The 23,200-nt window shown below is 41.7% G+C and overlaps 4 protein-coding genes across 4 annotated transcripts in view; all 4 read right to left on the bottom strand.

Moving 5' to 3' along the window:
* itga11b (integrin, alpha 11b) overlaps nt 1–6,606 on the bottom strand; it is a 26,176-nt gene extending 19,570 nt beyond the window's left edge. The window contains exons 1-2 of the mRNA XM_068723081.1: nt 6,540–6,606; nt 1,575–1,686 (exon numbers count right to left, since the gene is read on the bottom strand). Coding sequence (XP_068579182.1) covers nt 1,575–1,686; nt 6,540–6,591 — 164 coding nt within the window. The 5' untranslated portion in view covers nt 6,592–6,606. The remainder of the gene's footprint in view (nt 1–1,574; nt 1,687–6,539) is intronic.
* A 2,618-nt stretch (nt 6,607–9,224) lies between these two features.
* On the bottom strand, nt 9,225–11,631 carry LOC137881528 (zinc-binding protein A33-like). Its single transcript, XM_068723508.1, has 2 exons — nt 11,599–11,631; nt 9,225–11,513 (listed from the first exon to the last, which is right to left on the bottom strand). Exon 2 carries the CDS (start codon nt 11,199–11,201, stop codon nt 10,194–10,196), a length of 1,008 nt encoding a protein of 335 aa, XP_068579609.1. The 5' UTR covers nt 11,202–11,513; nt 11,599–11,631; the 3' UTR covers nt 9,225–10,193.
* Nucleotides 11,632–16,445: 4,814 nt separating this feature from the next.
* Nucleotides 16,446–18,853, bottom strand: si:ch211-284k5.2 (uncharacterized protein CFAP97D2). The gene is made up of 5 exons (XM_068724056.1): nt 18,761–18,853; nt 18,385–18,465; nt 18,137–18,255; nt 16,722–16,905; nt 16,446–16,612 (listed from the first exon to the last, which is right to left on the bottom strand). Exons 1-5 carry the CDS (start codon nt 18,851–18,853, stop codon nt 16,520–16,522), a joined length of 570 nt encoding a protein of 189 aa, XP_068580157.1. The 3' UTR covers nt 16,446–16,519.
* Nucleotides 18,854–19,554: 701 nt separating this feature from the next.
* On the bottom strand, nt 19,555–22,715 carry LOC137881478 (E3 ubiquitin-protein ligase TRIM39-like). The gene is made up of 2 exons (XM_068723443.1): nt 22,649–22,715; nt 19,555–21,709 (listed from the first exon to the last, which is right to left on the bottom strand). Exon 2 carries the CDS (start codon nt 21,698–21,700, stop codon nt 20,057–20,059), a length of 1,644 nt encoding a protein of 547 aa, XP_068579544.1. The 5' UTR covers nt 21,701–21,709; nt 22,649–22,715; the 3' UTR covers nt 19,555–20,056.
* Between the last annotated feature and the right edge of the window lie 485 nt (nt 22,716–23,200).

The raw sequence follows: 23,200 nt of genomic DNA, 5'->3' as shown, positions 1-23,200 counted from the left end.
CACACTCAAACATACACACACAGTGACACACACACTCACACAGACTCAAACACACACACACACTAATCCCAGCGTGACATAAACACTTGTCTCTGTAAACAGAGCGCTGGAGGTCTGACCTCAGAGGTCAACACAGGTCAACGGGTTTGACATCTAACTGCCTCCTCACACAGTGACACACACACACACACAGTGACGCACACACACACACACTTGACTTCAGGATGGTTGTGGTTGTTTCTATCTTCGTCTTTAAGATCTTAATGAATTTGAGGGTTAGAACTTGCTTCAGGTTAACATGAATAATTATTAACATTAATAACTATTAACATTAACAGGAAACATTGAGTTCAGGTTCTTCTTCTACTGTTCCTATAATTTTCTCAGTCCCAGCTCGTAAACACCTGGAGCTCCAGGTTCGCAGCAGGGCGCCCTCTGGTGGCCGTAGTCCTGATGGCAGGAGTCCGAACAAACGCAGGACTTCCACCAGGAGACCGCTGTCCGAGTCAGCCTTGACTCATTTTAGGGTTTTCTTAGTAACAAACAGACTGAGACCTTTAACGATGCACTCCAAAACCCCAACGTTGTCTTTGGGTTTTCTTCGAAGAGGCCCATTAATTAGGAAAAGTGAAATGTTCCTCGATGCCTTCAGGACGTGAAGATGGAACAAGTCCCAGGTCACCAGGACCCTGATGGTTTATGATGTTGTCTGGATGAGAACGTCAGACAAACACCTGAGATGTTAAAATGTGAAGAAAAACAACTCCCCGCAGAGCGGCGCGATGTTCTTCTGAGGAACAACAAAACCACAGCGCATAGTTTCCAGATCCAGTGCTCCGCCTCGGGACGCAGCAAGAGAAGACAAAATACTTTCCACGTCTTCACCTGCGACTTCAAAGGCTCAGAGAGGTTCTGTAATCCTGGACCACTGAGAGGGTTTTCATCACCGCTCAGAAGGTTCCAGATCATAAACAACAGAGAATGTGACTCAATCATCAGAGCAGACAGACAACCGTCTGGAGGAAGAGTCTCTGGTCTAGTCTAACTTCTAGAGGCACCTGCTGCATTGAAGACTACATCTAGACCCCTGAACCCCTGAATGTTCTGACTACGTGAGAAAAGAACAAACGTGAGTCCACATCAGATCTGATCTGCGTATGAAACCTGATTTATATACGATCATCAACAACAGACACGCTTCACTGAGCAGACACGTCCCAATGTGAGTCTGACTTCTCAACATGATTCACTGACTCAAAGGTGTTTCAACCAATCGTATCGATGCGCTCTGTCTCTTTAAGACTCTTTGTTTACATAGAGACCGACCGTACACACTGGTTGTGGGTGTACTGAGTGTACTATGTGTACTATGTGTACTGGCTGTACTATGTGTACTGGGTGTATTATGTGTACTATGTGTACTGGGTGTATTATGTGTACTATGTGTACTGGGTGTATTATGTGTACTATGTGTACTGGGTGTACTGTGTACTATGTGTACTGGGTGTACTGGGTGTACTATGTGTACTGTGTACTATGTGTACTGAGTGTACTGGGTGTACTGGGATCCTCACCACTGGCGTCCTCCCGCCTCGTGCTGCTGGACTGTGTATCCAAACTGGTTTTCTTTAGAACCGGAGAAGATCTTGAAGTTCTTGGTGTCGAAGTTGAAGCAGAGCTGAAGATCTGAAACACAGAAGAAGAAGAAGAAGAAGAAGAAGAAGAAGAAGAAGAAGAAGAAGAAGAAGAAGTTAAAGAAAAAGAAGAAGAAGTTAAAGAAGAAGAAGAAGTTAAAGAAGATGCAGTAAAACCGGTTTAACTTTAAGTTATAGTGTCTAACAGAAGAAGACAAGGAAGTATTCAGATCCTTTACTGCAGTAAAAGTACTTAAACCACACAGGTGTAATAGAGAAGTAATAAGAAGTACAATTACCTCAGATTTGTTCTTAAGTAGACAAAAGTACTTGAGTAAATGTACTTAGTTACATTCTAACAATGAGAAGTGCTAATATTTGTATTTATTATTATTTTATCTCTAATATTTTTTGTTTTTGTCTTTTTGTTTTTGGGAGGAGGAAGGAGGAAAGAGGAGGAAGAGGAAGAGGAGAAGGACGAGGAAAGAGGAGGAGAAGGAAGAGGAGGAGGAGGAGGAGGAGGAAGAAAGAGGAGGAGGAGGAAGAGGAAGAGGAGGAGGAGGAGGCGGAGGAAGGAGGAGAGAAGAGGAGTAGAGGAGGAGGAGGAGGAGGAGGAAGGAGGAGGAGGAAAGAGGAGGAGGAGGAAGAGGAGGAGGAGGAGGAAGGAGGAGGGAAGAGGAGTAGAGGAGGAGGAGGAGGAGGAGGAGGAGGAGGAGGAGGAAGGAGGACGAAGGAGGAGGAGGAAGGAAAAGGAGGAGGAGGAGGTATAGAAGACTTTGTAACTCTGCCAAAAAGAAAAGTGACATCATAACAGATGATAAAAAAGTTTTTTCCAAACAGGAAACTGAGATCATTCTGGAAAAAAGGAGCTCAGAGATGATGTCATTGTTTCATCAGAATCTTCATCATCCAGACGTGTAATACTATTAATTCAGTAGCTTTGTAGCACAAGGCAGTGAACTGCCTTGTGCTACAAAGCTACTGAATATAATCCATCAGGCTTAATCTTTAATGTTTATCCAGAAAGTTTGGCGAGCTTCTCCTCACACAGCATTGCCAACACCTGCGCAAAAAATACACCAAAACGTGCGGCCTGATCGGGAATAGTGTGCAATGACTTTAATAAGAGATTAGCCCGGCGGTTTTCCCGAAAATCCCAAAAAAGGGAGCAAAATTTCCCCATTGACTTGAATGGGGTTTCGTCGAGAAGAGAGCTAAAATAACACTTAACTTTGGACTCATGTTGACCAGCCATACTTTAACGTAGAAAAATGATTCAAAGCTTAAAACGTAGACAAAATGATGGACGTTATTGAGCCAAATGGACATTTTGATAGCTAACACAGTTTTCATGAAGTCACAGATTAAGTTTCAGGAAAAATTTGGGTCCGTTTCAGATTTTATAACGGGTGTGTATTGCACGGAATGTTCAGCTCTAGAGTGATGACATCACGGTCAGAGTGGAGCAGAGCAGGAAAATATTCTGTTAAAGGTGTGTGTTTCCTCTCAGAGGAATCTGCTCCCGTCTGAGCCAGAGACCAGCTCCATTTATCAGAGAGACCACGCAGAGACACCAGACACCAGATACCAGATCCAGATCCAAATCCAGATCCCAGTCTGACGGTCTCTCATCACAGATTCAGAGCATCCTCTCAGACACATTCTCTACATTCTTCTCACAGCAGACGAGTCTTTGTGACTTATTTCAGGTGATTTCTCCAGATGTGTGTGAGCTGATGAAATAACTGAAGACGCATAAATATCTATTTATATATATATATAGATATATATATATATATATATATATATAGATATATATATATATATATATATATATCTGTTAGCAGATGAACAAAGTCTCTGTCTTATTTAAATGAGATGCAGCAGTGAGTCTGTGTCACTTCCTCCAGACGTTCCCTTAAAGACGTTTAAAACAATCTATCATCAGATTGAAGATGAATGTGACGCAATTCAAGATTTTCTTTGAATTCTTGGTCATAAATCTTAAATTCAGCAAACATATAACTGAGCAGGCAGCACTCATATAGTAGCATATAATATATAATATGCTTTAGTTATGATCAGTAACTCTCTGTCAACTCTTTTAACTCAAAATATTCAGTGATGCATTTCCTCAAAAAAATTACAGTCAGCTAATAACACAAGTCAAATATATGAGCTGAGTGAAAACGTGACTGGAGTTTAATAAGAGAGAGAGAGAGAGAGAGAGAGAGAGAGAGAGAGAGAGAGAGAGAGAGAGAGAGAGAGTTTTTCAGTCCTTTTAAAGGCAATTTAGTTGCATTCAAAAGCTGGCAGCACACATCTGTGACTAACCCCACCCGTCTGGGGCATCAAGGAGGATAAATGGACTTCATGAGGAGAGTGAAGGAGTGACTTCTGGGACACACGAGGCAGGTGGTAGCTGGTTCCTTCCTGTGTGGCGTTAATCAGACCGACAACAACACGATGACTGATGTTGAGTTTAACGATCCGCCTAAAAGCCACAACAACAACAGAGAGAACCCATCTGAGTTCCTGGATGAAAGAACCCATCACCTAAAATCAGCGAGAGCTCTCTGACCTCAGGGAGACATCCACCGCCTCGCAGCTGTGGAACCAAACTCAATTTAGGGACCGGTGGGATCAGAGAGCTGCAGCTTCAGAGAGTAGAAACACAGTTTAATCAGAGGGAAACAGGGAATCGCTCTCTGGCTTCATCCACTGGGACTAAAACGTGTTTTCAGCAGATAGATGAAGAATCGGATGTTAGTCGGTTTATCTGCTCGTCAAGCACCAGAAATATACAGATATATATATATATAACTATTTACTGTTTACCAGGTTGACATTTTCAAACTGTTAAACAAGTGTCCAGCTGGCAAAGAGAAAATATCAAGTTTGGTGTGAGTATTCATGGTCCCCAGAGGACAGAATCAATGATCATCTGTTGATCTTTGTAACGACCACGAATCCAACGTTCACGCCTAATGTATGTGATCTGTGATTGGCCGGCTGTGCAAAAGGAGGCGGAGCTTCAACTTCACTCATTCTTCAAAAACACTGAATCGTCAAACTGAACTGAATCTCTACTTTTATCAGTGGAGCTCCACACTGTTGACTTCATGCAAAGCACGTTTACTTCCTCTTTAAGAGACGGGAAACACCACAGAAATAGTCACAGTAACTACTGAGCTGTTAGCTTTAGCACAGCTAGCTTTAGCACAGCTAGCTTTAGCACAGTGCTCATATTCAGGCCTGGTTTTATAATCAAACCAGCTTCAGACTAAGAATCAGCACAGTGGATGAATGGTTATGCGTTCACTTACTGACGTTTGAAACGGTTATAAACCTTTGTGATACACTCTGCAACCTTGTTAGCATACTGAGCTCTTAATTCACACATCCATGCTCCTCAGAAGATGAACCATTTCCATTTTGGAAACTCTTTTTAACGTCCCCCCTTCATGTTAAACTTTATTGCACAAAAATATATTATCTGACAGCAGGTTAGAATGTCGTGACATTCACTGACTGTTTTCCGGCTAACAAGCTAGGCTGTTGCTAGCCGGCTATTGTTAACTCCATGGTCTTGTTGTCTAAACCAAACTAAGTAGTGTTGTTGTCTCATCCTAAGTAGTGTTGTTGTCTAAACCTAACTAAGTAGTGTTGTTGTCTAAACCTAACTAAGTAGTGTTGTTGTCTAAACCTAACTAAGTAGTTTAGTTGTCTAAACCTAACTAAGTAGTTTAGTTGTCTAAACCTAAGTAGTTTTGTTGTCTCAACCTAACTAAGTAGTTTCCTTTGAAGACAAAAGTTTATTTTGAAAACTTTATTCATGTAAAAAGCAGAAATTGTCACGTGTTGCTGGACTACAAAACATACAAAAATGCAAAAATTGAGGAGTAACTTTTGGTGAGATATCTTACTAACCGAGAATACGTTGAACATTTACATGTGGTTGCTCTCACTGCCTTTAGTCTCATTTCCGTCTCTCTCTTCAGAATAAATATTCAAATATAATGTGTTATAAATGAATAACAAATGATTTGAATACTTATTCTGAAGACAGAAACCAGTTTAATGTAGCAGGTTATTTTTTCACTTCCTCATCTGCTTTAAACCTCCAACACAAGAGATGAAGAAGAGTCCTCATCACAGTTAGAAGTAAAGTCTCACTATGAAGACTGTTTAAAGTCTCAGAGGTTCATATATGAAGGCTGTGAAACAAGGGTTCTCTACTTCCTGTCTCCATGAGACAATGTCATGGACTCTTTAATTGATACACTGGATGATGATGTAACAGATCTTTTGTACAGAAGGAGATCAAAAGTGATACAATGAGCTTTAGTTTTTTTCTCTCTCTCAGGAAATTATTATGAAAAACCTCAAACTGTCATCATGTCCATCAGACACCTGTCTGTCTCTCTCTCTCTGTCTCTGTCTCTCTGTCTCTCTCTCTCTCTCTCTCTCTCTTTCTGTCTGTCTGTCTCTCTCTCTCTCTCTTTCTGTCTCAATTTCTCTCTCTGTCTCTATCTCTGTCTCTCTCTCTCTGTCTGTTTCTCTCTCTCTGTCTCTGTCTCTCTGTCTCTGTCTCTGTCTCTCTCTCTGTCTCTCTCTCTTTCTCTCTCTCTCTCTGTCTGTTTCTCTCTCTGTCTCTGTCTCTGTCTCTCTCTCTCTGTCTCTCTCTCTGTCTCTCTCTCTCTCTCTGTCTGTCTCTCTGTCTCTCTCTCTGTCTCTCTCTCTCTGTCTCTCTCTCTCTGTCTTTCTCTCTGTCTCTCTCTCTCTCTCTCTGTCTCTCTCTCTCTGTCTCTCTCTCTCTCTTTCTCTCTGTCTCTCTCTCTCTGTCTCTCTCTCTGTCTCTCTCTCTCTCTCTCTCTCTCTCTCATGTGATGCTCGTTCTCTCACCTGGCAGGAAGCTGCAGGTCCACAGCAGCAGAGGAAGATGATGATAATCCATGAGTGTGTTTGAGGAAGAAACAGAGAGAGTGAAGTCTGCTGTGATGTGTGAAGGAGAGGAGCAGGAGAAGGAGGAGCAGGAGAAGGAGGAGCAGGAGAAGGAGGAGGAGGAGGAGCACAGTGGACACACCTCCTCACTGTCTCTGTTTTTACTTCACCTTTTCTTTTTAAAACCTTCTTCTTCGTTGGTGCACAAACAGGAAATGAGTCCAGATGTTAACATCTGTCCAAAAACAAAGAGAGGAGCAGAAGAAGAACTTGAGTACGTTCTACTTCTCCTTTTACAATGTTTCATTTTAAATAATGTTTCATTTTAGGTCGATTTTTCCTTTTTTTAATCATTATTGTTGGAGGCAGTCTGAGATCTAAAACTTTTTTTTTGTTTCTGAGAAATCTGGTTTTGTCCGTCATCTTGGCGGATCGCTCTGAAGACTACAATACCCACAAGCCTCTGCTGCACCTTTGTTGCTGAATATAATAACCCATGAACTAAAAGTAAATTAATTCAAGCTGAAGATGGAAATATTTGGTTTTAGCTTAATGTTACTAGTGCAGCTCTGTGATTGGTTTTCTTTTGAAATGCACCTTGGGAGTTGTAGTTGACTTCTCTCCTTCAGTTTTTATGGCCACAGGCTTCTTGTAACTTGTGACTTTTTGTCATAAGTCACATGTTTTTTTACTCTGTATTTAATTAACAAACCATAAACTTAATATTTTGTTTTGTAAGAAAAACAGTGGGGTTTTTTCCCACAATGCAACACACACACACACACACACACACACACACACTCAAATGTCCCCTTCCTGTCATTAAAGATACTGCTGGAAACAACAAATGGAAACTGAGTCAAAGCAGCGTTAAAGTGAAACAGACGGTACAACTGTCATGGAATCAGTCTGAGGGTCAGTGAACGCATCGCCATGTTACTGTCCAACATGTGTACACTGAGGGTCAGTGAACGCACCGCCATGTTACTGTCCAACATGTGTACACTGAGGGTCAGTGAACGCACCGCCATGTTACTGTCCAACATGTGTACACTGAGGGTCAGTGAATGCACCGCCATGTTACTGTCCAACATGTGTACACTGAGGGTCAGTGAATGCACCGCCATGTTACTGTCCAACATGTGTACACTGAGGGTCAGTGAATGCACCGCCATGTTACTGTCCAACATGTGTACACTGAGGGTCAGTGAATGCACCGCCATGTTACTGTCCAACATGTGTACACTGAGGGTCAGTGAACGCACCGCCATGTTACTGTCCAACATGTGTACAGTCTTGATTGCAGGATTTTGACTTTAGTACTTTCTGAGTACTTCTTCCACCTCTGAATACCAGTAAATAAATACTACGGTATGAGTACTAACGTCCACAGAGTGAGTAACAGTCACAGAAATAGAGATAAACTAAGTGATATGAGTACTCTGCTACCAGCGGTGGAAGAAGTATTTAAATCAAAATGATAATGGTTCATCCTCTGACGACCAGGATGGACCGGAGCCCAAACAAAGAGACAGAAGGAGCGTTTTTAAAGAACAGCAGCTGGCAACAGAAGCTGATTTATAAATGAAAAGCACTGAAAGATGGCAGATGACGTGCTGCTTGAGAAATTCAGGCATAAAATCTGAGCTTTTGGCTCGACGTTGTGGAAGACGGAGGAAAATAAATCTGTTTCCTGGACTCGTCTTCCTCCAGCAGCTGTCGGCAACAGGAAGGACGAGGAATCGAATCCAACCTGGACTCAGATACTCTTCACTAGATTCTCTGAAAACAAACGGAGTTAACACACTTCAAGTGTCGGTAATAATACAGACTTTGTGCTCACCGGAGATTAAGAAGTTTTCTTTAGATTCCAGCACAAAAACATTTATGTGAAAACGCTCCATTAGACAGTTCGATAATTAATACTGATCAATGTTACAGCAGCACGTTACAGTTGGAGCTACTGTAAGCTACTTTATATACAGTAAGATAGTTTAGTCCAGTACCATAAAGCAGGGGACGCTTTAGGGGCGGGGCTACACGGTGATTGACAGGTCTCTACCAGAGACGTATACGATGTGTGAGTCGCTAGAAAGTAAAGTTATAACTTCAAACTCTTTTCCCTAAAATTAACTCAGTGGTTTTGTTGCCTTAAAAGCTAACTTCCTGTGAGGATGGAAGTTTATTTTGAAAAGACACTAAGCAGGTAACGATCTATATTGACAGTCGTCCTTACTGGTTCAAAACAGACGGCAACCTCTGGTTCTGAAGACTGAAGCCAAAGCTTCATGTGTTAAGCTGCATTCTCTCTAGTGTCCACCAGGGGGCGACTCCTCTGGTTGTATAGAAGTCTAGTCTAAAATGACTCTACTTCTCTCTTGATTTATTCCCTCAGTAAACATTGTAAACATGAGTTTATGGTCTCAATCTCTAGTTTACAGTCTTCTTCAATACAGCATGATGTTCATTTAGTACATTATGCTCCATTTAGAGTCAAACACACCATAAAGCAGGGGATGATTTAGGGGCGGGGCTGTTTTGTTTTTTTACTTTACTTTACTTTAAGCCCACCAATTATGTTTTTCCTAAAGATAACTCAGTGTTTTTTTTGTTTTTTTTATTGACACAATAACAAGTACAAACGGTCAGGCCGTTTAACATTTCTAAATGTACAGAAATACTTCCGTTAAACAGAATCATAAACAAATCAAATACAGAAATGCTCAAAATAAAAACAGGAAATAACATGAAATCATTGAGATGAATCAAGTACTGATCTCAAATTAACTTTACAACTTTACAACTTAAAAGTATTCTTGTCTTTTACAAGTTTGTTATTTAACTTATTTAAGAGCTTTAAATCATTCTTCCAAAGGTTCAAACTGGGTTTAGTCTTAAAGTATCTGCATTAAAAAAACGTCCCCAGTAGCAACACAACATTGAGAACAAAGTCTAAGTTCCTGGTTTCAACTTTAACTGTTTTCACTGATAATGACGACGACTCGATCCCTTTGGACAGAACTCAGGACAAAACTAATGTTCCAAACTAATTTCACTTTCACAAAATACGCAGTTATTCTGTGTCAACATTAAACCTCAGTCTTAAGTATTTGTTTGTTGGGTAAATCTCATTCAGGATGTTAAAGTTCACTTCTTTTACTTTGGAAGGAAGCGGAAATGAAATATGTCTTTCTTCAACTTCAAATTCTTAGAACATATTTTACTTATTAGAGGGTAAATTACCTCTAATACACCTTCAAATGAGATTGGGTGGGTTTCTACAGATGCCCAGAATGGACAAACCAACCATTTTATTTGTGTTTTCTTCTTTTTAATATTTCCTCCTCTTCTCTTGCTCCCTTTTTTTTAGATTTATTTTTGTGTACGTGTATATATTTGTGTATATATGTACAGTATTTGTGTATTCATGAGTAGATATATATGTGTCCTTTATTACCACCTAGCCTCATTCAACACTCCTCACTCATCCACTAACCGGCCTACATGAGTTAGCATTCGGTGGCAATTTGCCACCTGACCACTAGATGTCACTAAATCCTCTACACTGCGCCTTTAAAGGACAATGAATAGTTTTATAGAAATTACATTATTGTTCTACTTAGAGTGATTGACAGCAGAGATGATCAGAGGAGCAGAGTTTTTACCACCATGATTGGGACCAGGACTGAAGAACGGGTAGAGTTTCTCAGTGAAGGAGTATCCAGTAAAGGAGTAGATAAGAGCTGCAGCATCAACGTCATAGAAGGAGACCAGACCCTTCTCATAATCCACAAACACCCCCACCTTCTGAGGCCGAGACTTCAGAGAGAGACGGACTGAAGGACCGGCAAAAGCTTTGTAGTCAATTTGATTCCTCAAACATATCGTCCAGTATCCTTTCTGAGGGCTCAGTGTGATGATTCCCTTCCTGTTGATCGACTCTTTGGCCACTCCTAAATCCCAGTCAGTCTTCCCTTTAACCTGAACCTCAAAGTAAAATCTTCCCGAAGAGAAACTCTGATTTGCCAAGACACAAGTACAAGAATCAAATCTCCTGTGTTTTTGTGGGAGATCGTTCTCTACGTCACCGTGTTTGACTTGTTTCCCGTTATCAGACGGGATGAGTTTGGGATGTGCCGTATTAGGATCGAGGGTCACATCCACCGCAGACTGCTGGATCTTCTTCAGCTTGGCCTTGGTCACCACCTTCTTCATCTGTTTAATAAGCCGATACGCAGCTGTTGTTGCAGTGCCCTCATATGAAGGTGGACTGACTCTGACTCCTGTCCAGTCTTTGGTGGCTGGAGGAGTTTTCAGAGCCGTGAATCTCTGGAGGAAGTGGAGGTGGTCTTTAGTGTGTGAGAGCTGCTCCACCTCAGTGCTTCTCTTCTTCAGCTTAGAGATTTCCTGTTCCAGCTCTTTGATGAAGCCTTCAGCCTGTTTCTCTGTCTTTCTCTGCTTCTCTTTGATCGTGTAGATGAGCTCGGCCTGGCTTCTCTCAACAGACTCCTTCAGAGCGGTGAAGACCTGAACACCATCTGCTATCTCTCTGTCTGCATCTTCCTCACTGAGCTCCACTGAGTGTTTGATCTCATGAATCTTCAGTTGTCTCTTCTGGATCATCTGCTGAATTCCAGCTTCAGTCTTCCTCAGCTCGGCCTTCTTTCCTTCATATTCTTCTTTCAGAGGAACACTGTTATGTTTCTTGAGGGCTACAATCTTCTAGATAAAGAAGACACACACTAGACTCAACAGGGTGCTAATCAGGATCGTCAGTTTCATTCTTAAGGACGTTACGGGGAACTTCTCCCGGTTTCTGTTGAGCTGGTGGTCTGAAGTGAAAGCCTTGTGTTGAAAGTCTTTTTTAAAGTGGGACACGGATCAGGGTTCAGAAGTTGTGACTGGATCAGTGAACACATCCAGATAGAAACGTATCTGAGGACAAAAGTGTAGTTTAGTTAATATCAGTATGACAGTGAGTAGAAACTCAGTGAATATGAATATGATCATCTGTACTCACCGCTGTTTGTAAGACACTCCTGATAAACCTGCGTCAAATGAGCGTTTTTTTACCTGATAAGGTGAAACTGAACCTTCAGTGTGGCTCCGCCTCCTCCTGCAGCTCTGGAGAACAGCATCAATCACCTTTTATCACCGGCATAGCTTTTAGTAAACTATTAGTTTAACCTCACGGAAGACGCCTTGACAAAAGACAATAAAACTGAAGCGGCCGGTGAAAGGTTGACAGAAGCCTGTTGTATCTTTAGTGCCTCTGAGGACAAAACACTCGTCCAAAGTTCAGCTCGCCGTCTATAACTGTCATGTGATAATCATTCAGCTGATTTGTTGGTCTCAGCATCAGTAACTCATTGCTAGATCTTTATACTCTTTATACTTTGTACAATGAACTTTTATATTTTGCACATTCCTGCACAAAACTGTACAGTTCTTTCAACTTGAAACAGATATATTGCACCTGTTGTTATAGTGGTTTTTAATTTTTAATTGTAAAAATGTTCTATTCAATATTTATGTTTTTTTCAAGAGTTGCTTTTTATTTCTTTGTTATGTTTTGGGTTGTCTGTCGGCCTGTCTGTCTGCTCCATCTTCCGGAACGTGAAACCTCAGAAATGCCTGCAGGTATCACAAACGTTCACTTGGACCACAGACTGTAAGAAGTGGACGAAGTGGACGAAGTCGTCGTGACGTCTCTCGTTGGTTTGTGGATGTTTTGAAGCCTGGAGTTCAGTATTTTGGCCGTCGCCATCTTGTTTTTTTAGCAACCAGTGAACAGCAAGTGACCATATCTGGACTGAGGAGGCGTGACGTAGAGACGGCTGTTGTTGAGTCTAGCAGCGGTGCAGACATTATGGTTGAACCTGCCTCATTTAAAAGACACCGAGGACGTGACTAAGAAACAACACAAATGTGAAATATTCATACTGGCAACGATGCTAATTTGCGACAGTTGCAATACTTTATGATTAAAAAAAGGTTTAAATAGATTCTTACAGGCAGAGGACCAACTACCAGGATCACAAACTGTTGTGGTCTCAAGCTACAGTCAGACATTTTATTAAGTTTCCTTTTAGTGAAATGTTCTCAGTGAATTTAGGGTTCTGGTCTGCGCTGCTTTTGTCAAGGCTGAGAGGAGTAATAAAGTTTGACGTCTTGTTTTGGACTACGGAGCCTCCATGTTGTTTTACACTAAAGAGTACGTTTTGAATTTGTTCGTCACACACAACGTGATTGGTTGATGCCTTCATTGGCAGTTTGGAAAAATACATTGATGGTAAAATCAAGTATATATATATATATATATATATATATATATATATATATATATATATATATATATATATATAAGGCCTTAACGAAGAGATGCAATGAACAGGAAGTGACCATATGTGGACTGAGGAGGAGTGACGTAGAGACGCCGTATACGTCTCTGGTAGAGACCTGTCAATCAGCGTGTAGCCCCGCCCCTAAAGCATCCCCTGCTTTATGGTCTGTTTGACTCTAAATGGAGCATAATGTACTAAATGAACATCATGCTGTATTGAAGAAGACTGTAAACTAGAGATTGAGACCATAAACTCATGTTTACAATGTTTACTGAGGGAATAAATCAAGAGAGAAGTAGAGTCATTTTAGACTAGACTTCTATACAACCAGAGGAGTCGCCCCCTGCTGGACACTAGAGAGAATGCAGCTCTAACACATGAAGCTTTGAAGAACTTTAAAGAACTGGAGGTTTGTCTCCTGTTTTGGACTCAAAAGTGACTTGGTTAAATGTTGGTGGTGGAAGGTCACTGTGATCTAACTCAATGAGGAAGTGAAGACATTTTGGAAAGACGTGGATTTAAACAACCACGATGTAATTCTACTTTTCTCTCTCTGCTGCCTCGGGGCGATCGGTCGCCCCGTCGCTCAGAGGTCCTGGCGGCCGATCGACCCGGTCACGTCTGTTTTCTGTCCTGGCCCCACAGTGGTGGAATGAACTTCCCACTGACGTCAGGACAGCGGAGTCGCTGCCCATCTTTCATCAGGCTGAAGACCCACCTCTTCAGGAAGTGCTACCCTGAGCCTTCCACTTAGCACTTATTGTATTCATACTAGCTTGTTGCACTTATTGTATTGGTATTACTTATAGCACTAACTGTTTCTCTTGTTTCTGTACTTTGGCTCTGAGTTATGCTCTGCTTCATGCTCTTAGATGCTTGTTTAAAGGAAATGTACTTATGACTTCTGGTGACTAGTTCTTTTGATTACCAATGTTGATGCACTTATTGTAAGTCGCTTTGGATAAAAGCGTCTGCTAAATGACTGTAATGTAATGTAATGTTTATTGTTATGTATGTGAAAACCTACTGACAATCAATAACAAATTACTGTCACATTCTGCTCTCATCCACCTCCACCCGATGATCTCTGTACAATATTATAACTGACAGAAGCAATAGACAAACCTACAAATACATCATTTTTTTGAAATATCATCATGTAAATATTTAGTCTCCTAATTTCACATGTAGAATGAATGACAACCACATGAGGTGATATCCCAGCAGCAGGATATAAAGACATCATACAGCTGTTTGAATAACCGTTCTGTTCTTAGTGTTTTGAGCGTATTGTCTGTTGGCTGTAATGAAGCTGGAGGAGCAGCTCTGTGTGCTGCTGCCTCTGATCTTAATAAAGTGAAATGTTGTAAAACAGAGACGCTCCACTGCTCTCCTTCAAAAACCAACGACAACAACACATTAAATTGTCTGAAAGTGTTTTCAAAGGAACTCTGCAGCAGATCTTCCAACATGAGCTCCTTCATAAACCTCTTTTAAAGAGAGACGAGAAGAAGTGGAATAACTGCTGGTACTACAGTGTTTGGCCTGCTGCCTGTGGGGGGGGGGGGGGGGGGGGGGGGGGTGGATCTGGTCTGGTTTACGGTTGCAGACGCTGGGTAACTGGTCCCAGATGGCCCAGTGTCCTGGCCCGAGGAGGCTTCCAGTGGAGCTCAGCATCAGGACAGACGAGTGTGTTTACTCTGTTTGTAAAAGTGAGACGTTCAGTCGGTTCAATGTGTGATTTAAATCTTTCTCTAACTCCACTGGTTCATCTCATGGTCACTCAATGGAATGTTTAACAAGCTTTTATTAAGCTGCAGGGAAAACAAACTCAATTAAAGATTAAAGTACATTTAGACACTCAGAGGTTGAAGAAGTACTTCAGTAAAAAACACTAATATCAAGGTGTAGAAATACTTTGCTACAAGTAGAAGTCCTTTACAATGTTACTGAAGTAAAAGTACAAAAATTTAAGCATCAAAATATACTTAAAGTACCAGAAGTATACTATGTATTACATTATAGTATTGTGATTATTGATGCATTAATGATTTCATCACTTTAAAGGTGGAGTTCATTTTAATGGATTCATATACTGCAGGTACTCTAATCTATAATAACACATCATTAGCAGTAGCAGAAAATACCTCTAAATTGTGCAGTATTTCAGTAAATGTACTGAGTTAAATTCATGTTAATCAATCACAGAAACCTCCTGCTGAGATGTTTGAGATGTTTGAGATGAAATGTTTTCTCACATCTTCTCTGTTTGTCTGATGAGGTTCTGAAAACAGAAACCAGGAGACCTGAAGGAAGAAGCACTAACACGTGTGTGTGTGTGTGTGTGTGTATGTGTGTGTGTGTGTGTGTGTGTGTGTGTGTGTGTGTGTGTGTGTGCGCGTGCTCCTGTCTGAATGAATCTTCTGTTGTTTACTGCCACCTAGTGGACAAACCAGCAGAAGACAGGAGGGAGGTTCACAAAACATAGAAATAAATGAAACACATGAAAACATCGAGTGACGACAAGAAAACTACAGTAGAACCGTCGTCATCGGCCGTGTTAGCTAATGTGTTTATTGATCTATTTCTCTTCCATAACTCGTCCTCTTTCAGACTAGAGGAAATAAAACATTTATTTTAATTCTTTGTTTATTTACGTCTGTAGATTTTCTACTAAATTCACCAAAAGTTAACATCACATAAAGCCTAATTTACATATTCAAACATAACATTTCAGAGAACTTGTAATAGAATAACTGCTGGTGTTGCTGTGAGTGATGAAGTGGTGAAGTTTGATGGTGATATCTACTAGTTCATGTTGTGACCCTCTTCACCTGGAGACTCTTCTAAATGTCTGGACTTTAACTAAACGTCTCTTTAAAGGAGCTTTTCTATCAATGGAGTTTTTCTCACACTCTGATCCAGAAATCTCCACTTCAGTAGTTCTGACATCCACCAAACTTCACACCTTCATTCCTCTCTGTGTGCTGAAGCTTTCTACAGAGGGCTTTGTTCACACACCATTCACACACTCATTTATACTACATTTATTAATAACAACATGGAGGACATAGTCTGTTGACAGTATTTTATGATTTATGAAGTGACACAAAGACATATCATAAATTGCCTTTGTAAAACCTTTGACTCTAGTATGTCAACAAAATGAAACATGTTTTAAACATAACAATTTACCATATTCACCTACGGGTGTCTCTCGTTCAATGGAAAACTAATCATCAGTTGGGTCACCGTGAAAATGTAACAGTTTAAGGTCCTGAGAAATAAAGAAATGATTCAGAGCTGTTCATGGTGGACATGAAGAAGTGACTCAAAGAACATGATGTGACAGACGTTTTATTAATATTCAATAATCCAGGAACATTTTAATTAGAGTCAAACAACAGAGAACAATAACAACATTGAAACGTCTACCAACACTGAAGACTAGAAGACACGAGGCGTTACAGCTTTCTGTTGGATGTCTTGGATTCTTAAATTCTTAACATGAGAGGAGCCAATCACACCCGGTTGGCGTCTCTCCTGTAGTTTTGAAGGATTGATTTTAACGAATAGTTATTAGCGTTGGTTTGTGTCTCAGGTTTCTCGGTCGGTGGTGTCGGTGTTGCTGCGGCTCGCCGAGCTCTCGCCGCTCTCCACGGCTGCAAACTTCACCTTCCTGCTGGACCTCTTCAGACACCGATCAGATGACACAGATCACACGTGAGTGTCGGGTTTACTAGAGTCTTTTTGTGTATTTTACAACACTGCCACATGTTTCCCTCATGTTCGGACTCACCTGTTTCTCTGCGAGCCCTCGAGGATGTTGGGAAATGTCGTCCTGCCGGCGCTCCGTCCTCTCCCAGTCATCCAACCACAGCTGGCGGCGGTACTCTGACTGGCGAGCCGTGATTCGCTGGTAGATGGCCCGGTTCTGACGGCCGACCAGCAGAAGCTCCTCCCTCCTCTTGTCGGCGTTCAGACTGAGGACAGAAACACAAGAGGACGTGGAGTGAGAGACGAGTGATGGACGGGAGTATTGAGACACATCATACGTTTATGTGAGATAGTTTAAAAGTCAACTACTACATGCAAACTCACACTAAACACAAATTAACACTACCCAATGTATATTTTTACTCTTCAAAGCATCAGAAAGTAGTTTTTCTGGTGAACTTAGTGGAGCATTTATCAGCTAAACAGACTTTAGGAGGAGGTGGAGACCAAAACAGAGCTAAAAGAGACTTATATTCATCATCAGGAAACACAAAGACTTATAATTGACCATCATGTTGCTCTGTCACTGCTGGAAATAAGTTCAACATAAAGGTGATGATCACTGAGCTTAACTGTCTGAAAATACTTTCTTTTTACCAATCAGGAGAGGTTTTATTGGTGTCACTGTTTTGTTCCTGACTGTTGAAGTGGATTCATAGCAGCTTCCTGTCTCTCTGAGTCCCAGAATGAAAGGGTTCAGAGAAGCTTTACAGCACCGGTCAAGATTAAAGATTTTACAGCCCAGTGTGAGGCCAGATAAATACCAGAGACTGTCACCACCATCACACATCCACATCCACATCAATAATTCAACAGTGTAACAGAGCAGGACTGGTCACATCAATTATTCAAAAGTCCAACAAGGAGCGCTGGCATCATCGCAGCAACATTAAAGACCTCGTGAGGAGAACAACTCCATGAAGGTCAGCGTGACAGCAGCTGGACAAAAGCTTTAGGTCACTGAATAAACTCCAGCTCTGTGGAATATTCTGATAATTCAATGTAATATGGCTGCCTGTGCTGGTGATTGCATGCAAATACCGTACAAACACAACGTAACACCACGTAACATGTAATACTACGTAACACAACGTAACACTACGTAACACAACGTAACACGGCGTAACATGGCATAACACCACGTAACACCACGTAACACCACGCAACACGTAATACTACGTAACACATAACACAACGTAACACAAAGTAAAACAACGTAACACAAAGTAAAACAACGTAACACATAATAAGTAACACCACGTAACACCACGCAACACGGCGTAACATGGCGTAACACGTAACGCCACGTAACACCACATACCACCACGTAACACGGCGTAACATGGCGTAACACTGTGTAACATGGCGGAACATGTAACACCACGTAACACGTAACACGATGAGTATGTTGTGTATCATGTGTCAGCACGTCCTCACCTTCTCAGGTGGTACTGGTTCTGATGGTCCACCAGGCCTTTAGAACAAACTATGTCGGCCAGTTTGGAGGCCAGGAGACGGTTGTCTCTGTCGATGATGGACAGACGCTCGTCCTGCCACTGACTCACAGAGACCAAGAGTTAAAACTGAGACTCAGGACTCCAACGTGTGTGTGTGTGTGTGTGTGTGTGTTTGCGCATGTGTGTGTGTGTGTGTGGGTGTGTGTGTGTGGGTGTGTGTCCACTGACCTGCATTTTTTTGAGTTTGAGCTGGACGTGAGCTGGCGTCCTCATGCCCTTGTTGTCCACGACTGGCAGGGCAGAGATCACCTGAACAGGTAAACACAGGTATCCAAACTACGGCTCTTCAAACCTCCTAAATCTACAGATAATATGTCCAGTCCTTCACCATAACAAATGTCCTCCACTAACCAGTCCTCCAGTCCTACACCACCCAGTCCCCCATCACCTAGTCCTCCACCACCCAGTCCTCCACCACCCAGTCCTTCACCATCCAGTCCTCCACCACCCAGTCCCAAACCACCCAGTCCTCTATCCCACAGTCCTCCACCTTCATTTCAGTCCTCCACCACCCAGTCCTCCACCTTCATGCACGTCCTCCTACCTTCCTGCGGTGGTTCTCGTACTCGTTGTGGTCCCATCTCTGCTGCAGGTATCGGTTAGTGACGGGCTTTAACGGCTGGTAGGATCTGTGCATGCTGCTCCTCTGATGATAAACTCACACTCACTCACAGAGTCTCAGTCCAAACCCAGCAGGAGGTGTGTGTGTGTGTGTGTGTGTGTGTGTGTGTGTGTGTGTGTGTGTGTGTGTGTGTGTGTGTGTGTGTGTGTGTGTTTGCAGGCCTGGGGGGGTTGTCACCATGGAGATGTGCCCCTCTTTATCTCAGCTAGCTAAGGTTGCTATTAATTATTACTGCGCTGAGGAGGCACACACACACACACACACACACACACCTCAGATTAACCTTTTTACATATTTAACACCACAAGCAACATTCATCTTTCAAAATTTAGCTTTTTGCAAAAATGCCTCTTTTAATTAAATGTTTAAACTAAATTGACTCAAAGCTACGAGAAACAATGAAGCTGACACCGACAGTGAGCGGAAGAGGTTACAGGTTCAAATCCCTCTGCAGAGCAGCTGCACGGCGCCCTCTACAGCTCAACATGGAACTGCAGGAGATCAGGAATCTTACATTGTTTCTTTAATTTATTAATTCATCGTCTTTCTTTCTTCTTTACTTTAAATGTTTTTAGAAATAACAATAATTTCAGAATAACTTCAGAAGACGTATCTCAGTTATTTTAAGTGTTTTAACGTTTATTCAGATTCACCAAAGTCACTCAACAACACAAACACACTAACCGATGGAGGCATCAGTAGACCAGCTCCTGAGTTCTGAGAGGTTAAATCACTGTTTTTTGTAGCCTGTGGTCCATTTTTAATTAATTGGTCATTCTAAAATGATAAAAACTAAAACCCTTAAACACCTTTTATTTAAAATATATAATAAGTGGTACATGACTTTATCCAATAATGTGTGCCAGTATTCATAATGTATTATATATACAATAATCAGACATTAAACATTTTCATTTGGCTCCCAGATATTTAAGGAATGTTCAAATGCTTCTTATTCCTGAGTACATTGTTTTTGATGACTCAGCAGTCTTGAAGGCAGGTTATGCAGTTATTAGAATGAATTAGACTACATTAGATCATATCAATCAGTGGATTCATGTCTGTGTGTTGGAGAAGTAGAAACACATTTACAGACAAATATAAAAACCCATTGATCATAATGTGAAGAATCAATAATGTTTACACCATAAATCACCAATAATATAGATTTGTTACATTAAATGAAAGAGTCTCTCTGTAGAAGATCAAGTGTTTGTTCTACTCAGTGTGATTGACAGGAGAGATGATCAGAGGAGCAGAGTTTTTATCATCATCATTAATACATGGACTAAAGACTGGGTAGAGTTTCTCAGTGAAGCAGCAGCCAGTAAAGGAGTAGATAAGAGCTGCAGCATCAACGTCATAGAAGGAGACCAGACCCTCCTCATAATCCACAAACACCCCCACCTTCTGAGGCTGAGACTTCAGAGAGAAAAAGACTGGAGGGTCAGTGAGAGCAATGTACACAATCTCATTAATCAACCCTATCGTCCAGTAACCATTCTGAGGAGTCGGTGTGTTTTCTCCCTTCCTGTTGATCGACTCTCTGACCACTCCTAAACACCAGTCAGTCGTCTCTTTAACCTGAACCTCGTAGTAAAATCTTCCTGAAGAGAAACTCTGATTTGCTAATACCATAGCATGAGTATCAAATCTCTCTGGATTGTTTGGGAGATTCTTCTCTACATCACTATCATGTACTTGTTTTCCATCATCAGACAGGATGAGGTTGGGATGTGCTGTATGAGGATCAAGAGTCACATCCACTGCAGACTGCTGGATCCTCTTCAGCTCGCCCTCAAACAGCTTCTTCATCTGTTCACTGAGCGTCTCCTCCAGCTGATTCAAAGCTCTCCTCACAGTCCCCTCATGTGAAGGTGGACTGACTCTGACTCCTGTCCAGTTCTTGGTGGGTGGAGCAGTGTTCAGGGTCCTGAAGCTCTGGAGGAGGTGGAGGTGGTCTTCAGAGCGTGAGAGCTGCTCCACCTCAGTGCTTCTCTTCTTCAGCTCAGAGATTTCCTGTTCCAGCTCTTTGATGAAGCCTTCAGCCTGTTTCTCTGTCTTTCTCTGCTTCTCTTTGATCGTGTCGATGAGCTCGTTTAGTTTACTCTCAACAGACTCCTTCAGAGCGGTGAAGACCTGAACACCATCTGCTATCTCTCTGTCTGCATCTTCCTCACTGAGCTCCACTGAGTGTTTGATCTCCTGAATCTTCAGTTGTCTCTTCTGGATCATCTGCTGAGTTTCATCCTCAGTCTTCCCCAGCTCGGCCTTCTTTCCTTCATATTCTTCTTTCAGAGGAACAACATCATGGTTCTTGTGGTCCAGAACAGTGCAGAGCATGCAGACACACATCTGGTCAGTCTTACAGAACAGCTCCAGCAGTTTATCGTGCTCCGTACACATCCTGCCTTCCAGGTTCTCCACAGGGTCGATCAGCTGATGTCTTTTCAGACCTGACGTTGTCAGATGAGGCTCCAGGTGAGTCTCACAGTAGGAGACCAGACACACCAGGCAGGACTTCAGGGCCTTCAGTTTGGTTCCAGTGCAGACGTCACAGGGAACTTCTCCTGGTTTGGCAGCTTGTTGCTCTGAGCTGCTGCTGCTGGTTTTCTGTTGAGCTGACTGTCTGAACTGAGCAGCCACCTCAGAGATGAAGGTATTGACCAGCAGCTCAGGTCTGGTGTAGAAGAGCTTGTTACATTTTGGACACTGACACTGGACATTACTGTTCCAGTGTTGAGTGATGCAGGTTTTACAGAAGTTGTGTCCACATGGTATGGTGACTGGATCAGTGAACACATCCAGACAGATGGAGCACAGGAACTGATCTTCAGTCAGCAGACAGCTGGAAGCAGACATATCTACACTCTGAGGACAACAAGAGTGAAAAATAAATCTGTTATTTCATCTTTAGCAGCAGTAACAGAGTGAACAGGTAGTGTTTTCACATCGTGGGTCTCTGTGTGTCATCAGGTAGAATGAGTCCTGGAGACATCTACTGTAGAGGGTTCGGGTCTCACCTGAGCCTCTGACCCGAGGTGGTGAACTGAAGTCAGATTGTAGGAATTAAATGTGATGTGATGACGCCTCTCACACATTTAATGTCACTTCATATCACGTGTTACTTTGCACGTCTGAATCCTCTTTATCATGAACTCTCAAAGCAGCAATATTATTTGTGCTGATGAGTCAAAACTACTACAATGTTTGGTGTTCAGTGTGTGGTTGAATGTGGCCGTGTTGAGGCTGAACCATGAGGCTGATCAGGTTTTACAAGTCAGATTGTTTTTATTAAAGTGGCCGTGCGTCATTTCCTTCTTTTGTGCACACGTACACTTTAAGTATGAATCCTACACACTTCATAAATGAGACATATTATTACACTATATACATCATTTCTCTCCACAACCCCCACGGTCACCAGGTGGACCTCAGCTAAACATTTGTCCAGTGGAACTTCCTGTCCGAGTAGTTCTGAGGTTTGATGTCACATCAGATATGATCAGCTGAACTGCGTCACAAAGACAGACAGCAGGAACTACACAAACAGTGACATTGAGAAAAAAGGGTTTGAAGTTTAAGGATATTTACCAGATTGTGTCACAGCTTGTTGTAACACGTCAAACTTCTGCCTTTACAGGTCATTAAAGTCAAGAGATAAAATCAGATACGGAACATTTAAGCTACACTAGTTAGCTTCTAGCAGGCCTAGTTTATCTGATGTTACTTTTGTTTCTTGGCTACAGTATTGGTTTGTCTCTTGAACTACATTTTGACTACATTTGGGCTGTAGAACAGTGAACTCACCAGAGTTTGTGTTGTTGAGAAGAAGCTGCTGGATTCATTTGAATGTTTCTTTACAGAGAAACAGAGAGACTCTGCTGTCACTCAGGCTAACTTTACTTTCACTTCAGGTAAAGTGACTTAGCAGATCTCCTCCTTCAGAGTAGCTCCTCCTCTCAGTGAAGCTCTGTGAAGGAGCTTTTACTGTCTCTTTAAGAAACACCTGACATTCAAACAGCATGAGTTTGACTTCTTGTTTTTTGTGTGTTTTAAACGTTAAATCTGAAATACAGTATGTTTCTTTACATATTTTAAAGGTTTGTTAGTATTTTTTAAAACATCCTATTGCTGCTGTCTTAACTAGATTAAACCTTTATGAGATTAACTGGTTAAATAAAAGAACAATATAATAAAGTACACAGCAGCCAAAAGACAAACAAGTAAACAACAAATAACAGAAGAGGTCAGTGTAAGATATTCTAGAACAGGTGTCCAAACTACGACAATGGGCTCATGGTCCATTTTTAATTGTCCCACAGCAAATTCTAGAACTGTAACATAATATGACCCACACAT

This window comes from Cebidichthys violaceus, unplaced genomic scaffold (genome assembly GCF_023349555.1).
Source record: "Cebidichthys violaceus isolate CVI_PGR_0920_01 unplaced genomic scaffold, fCebVio1.0.p SCAF_3, whole genome shotgun sequence".
NCBI lineage: Eukaryota > Metazoa > Chordata > Actinopteri > Perciformes > Stichaeidae > Cebidichthys > Cebidichthys violaceus.
The sequence above is the reverse complement of the archived record's forward strand: the minus strand, read 5'-3'. Positions and strand labels throughout refer to the sequence as shown.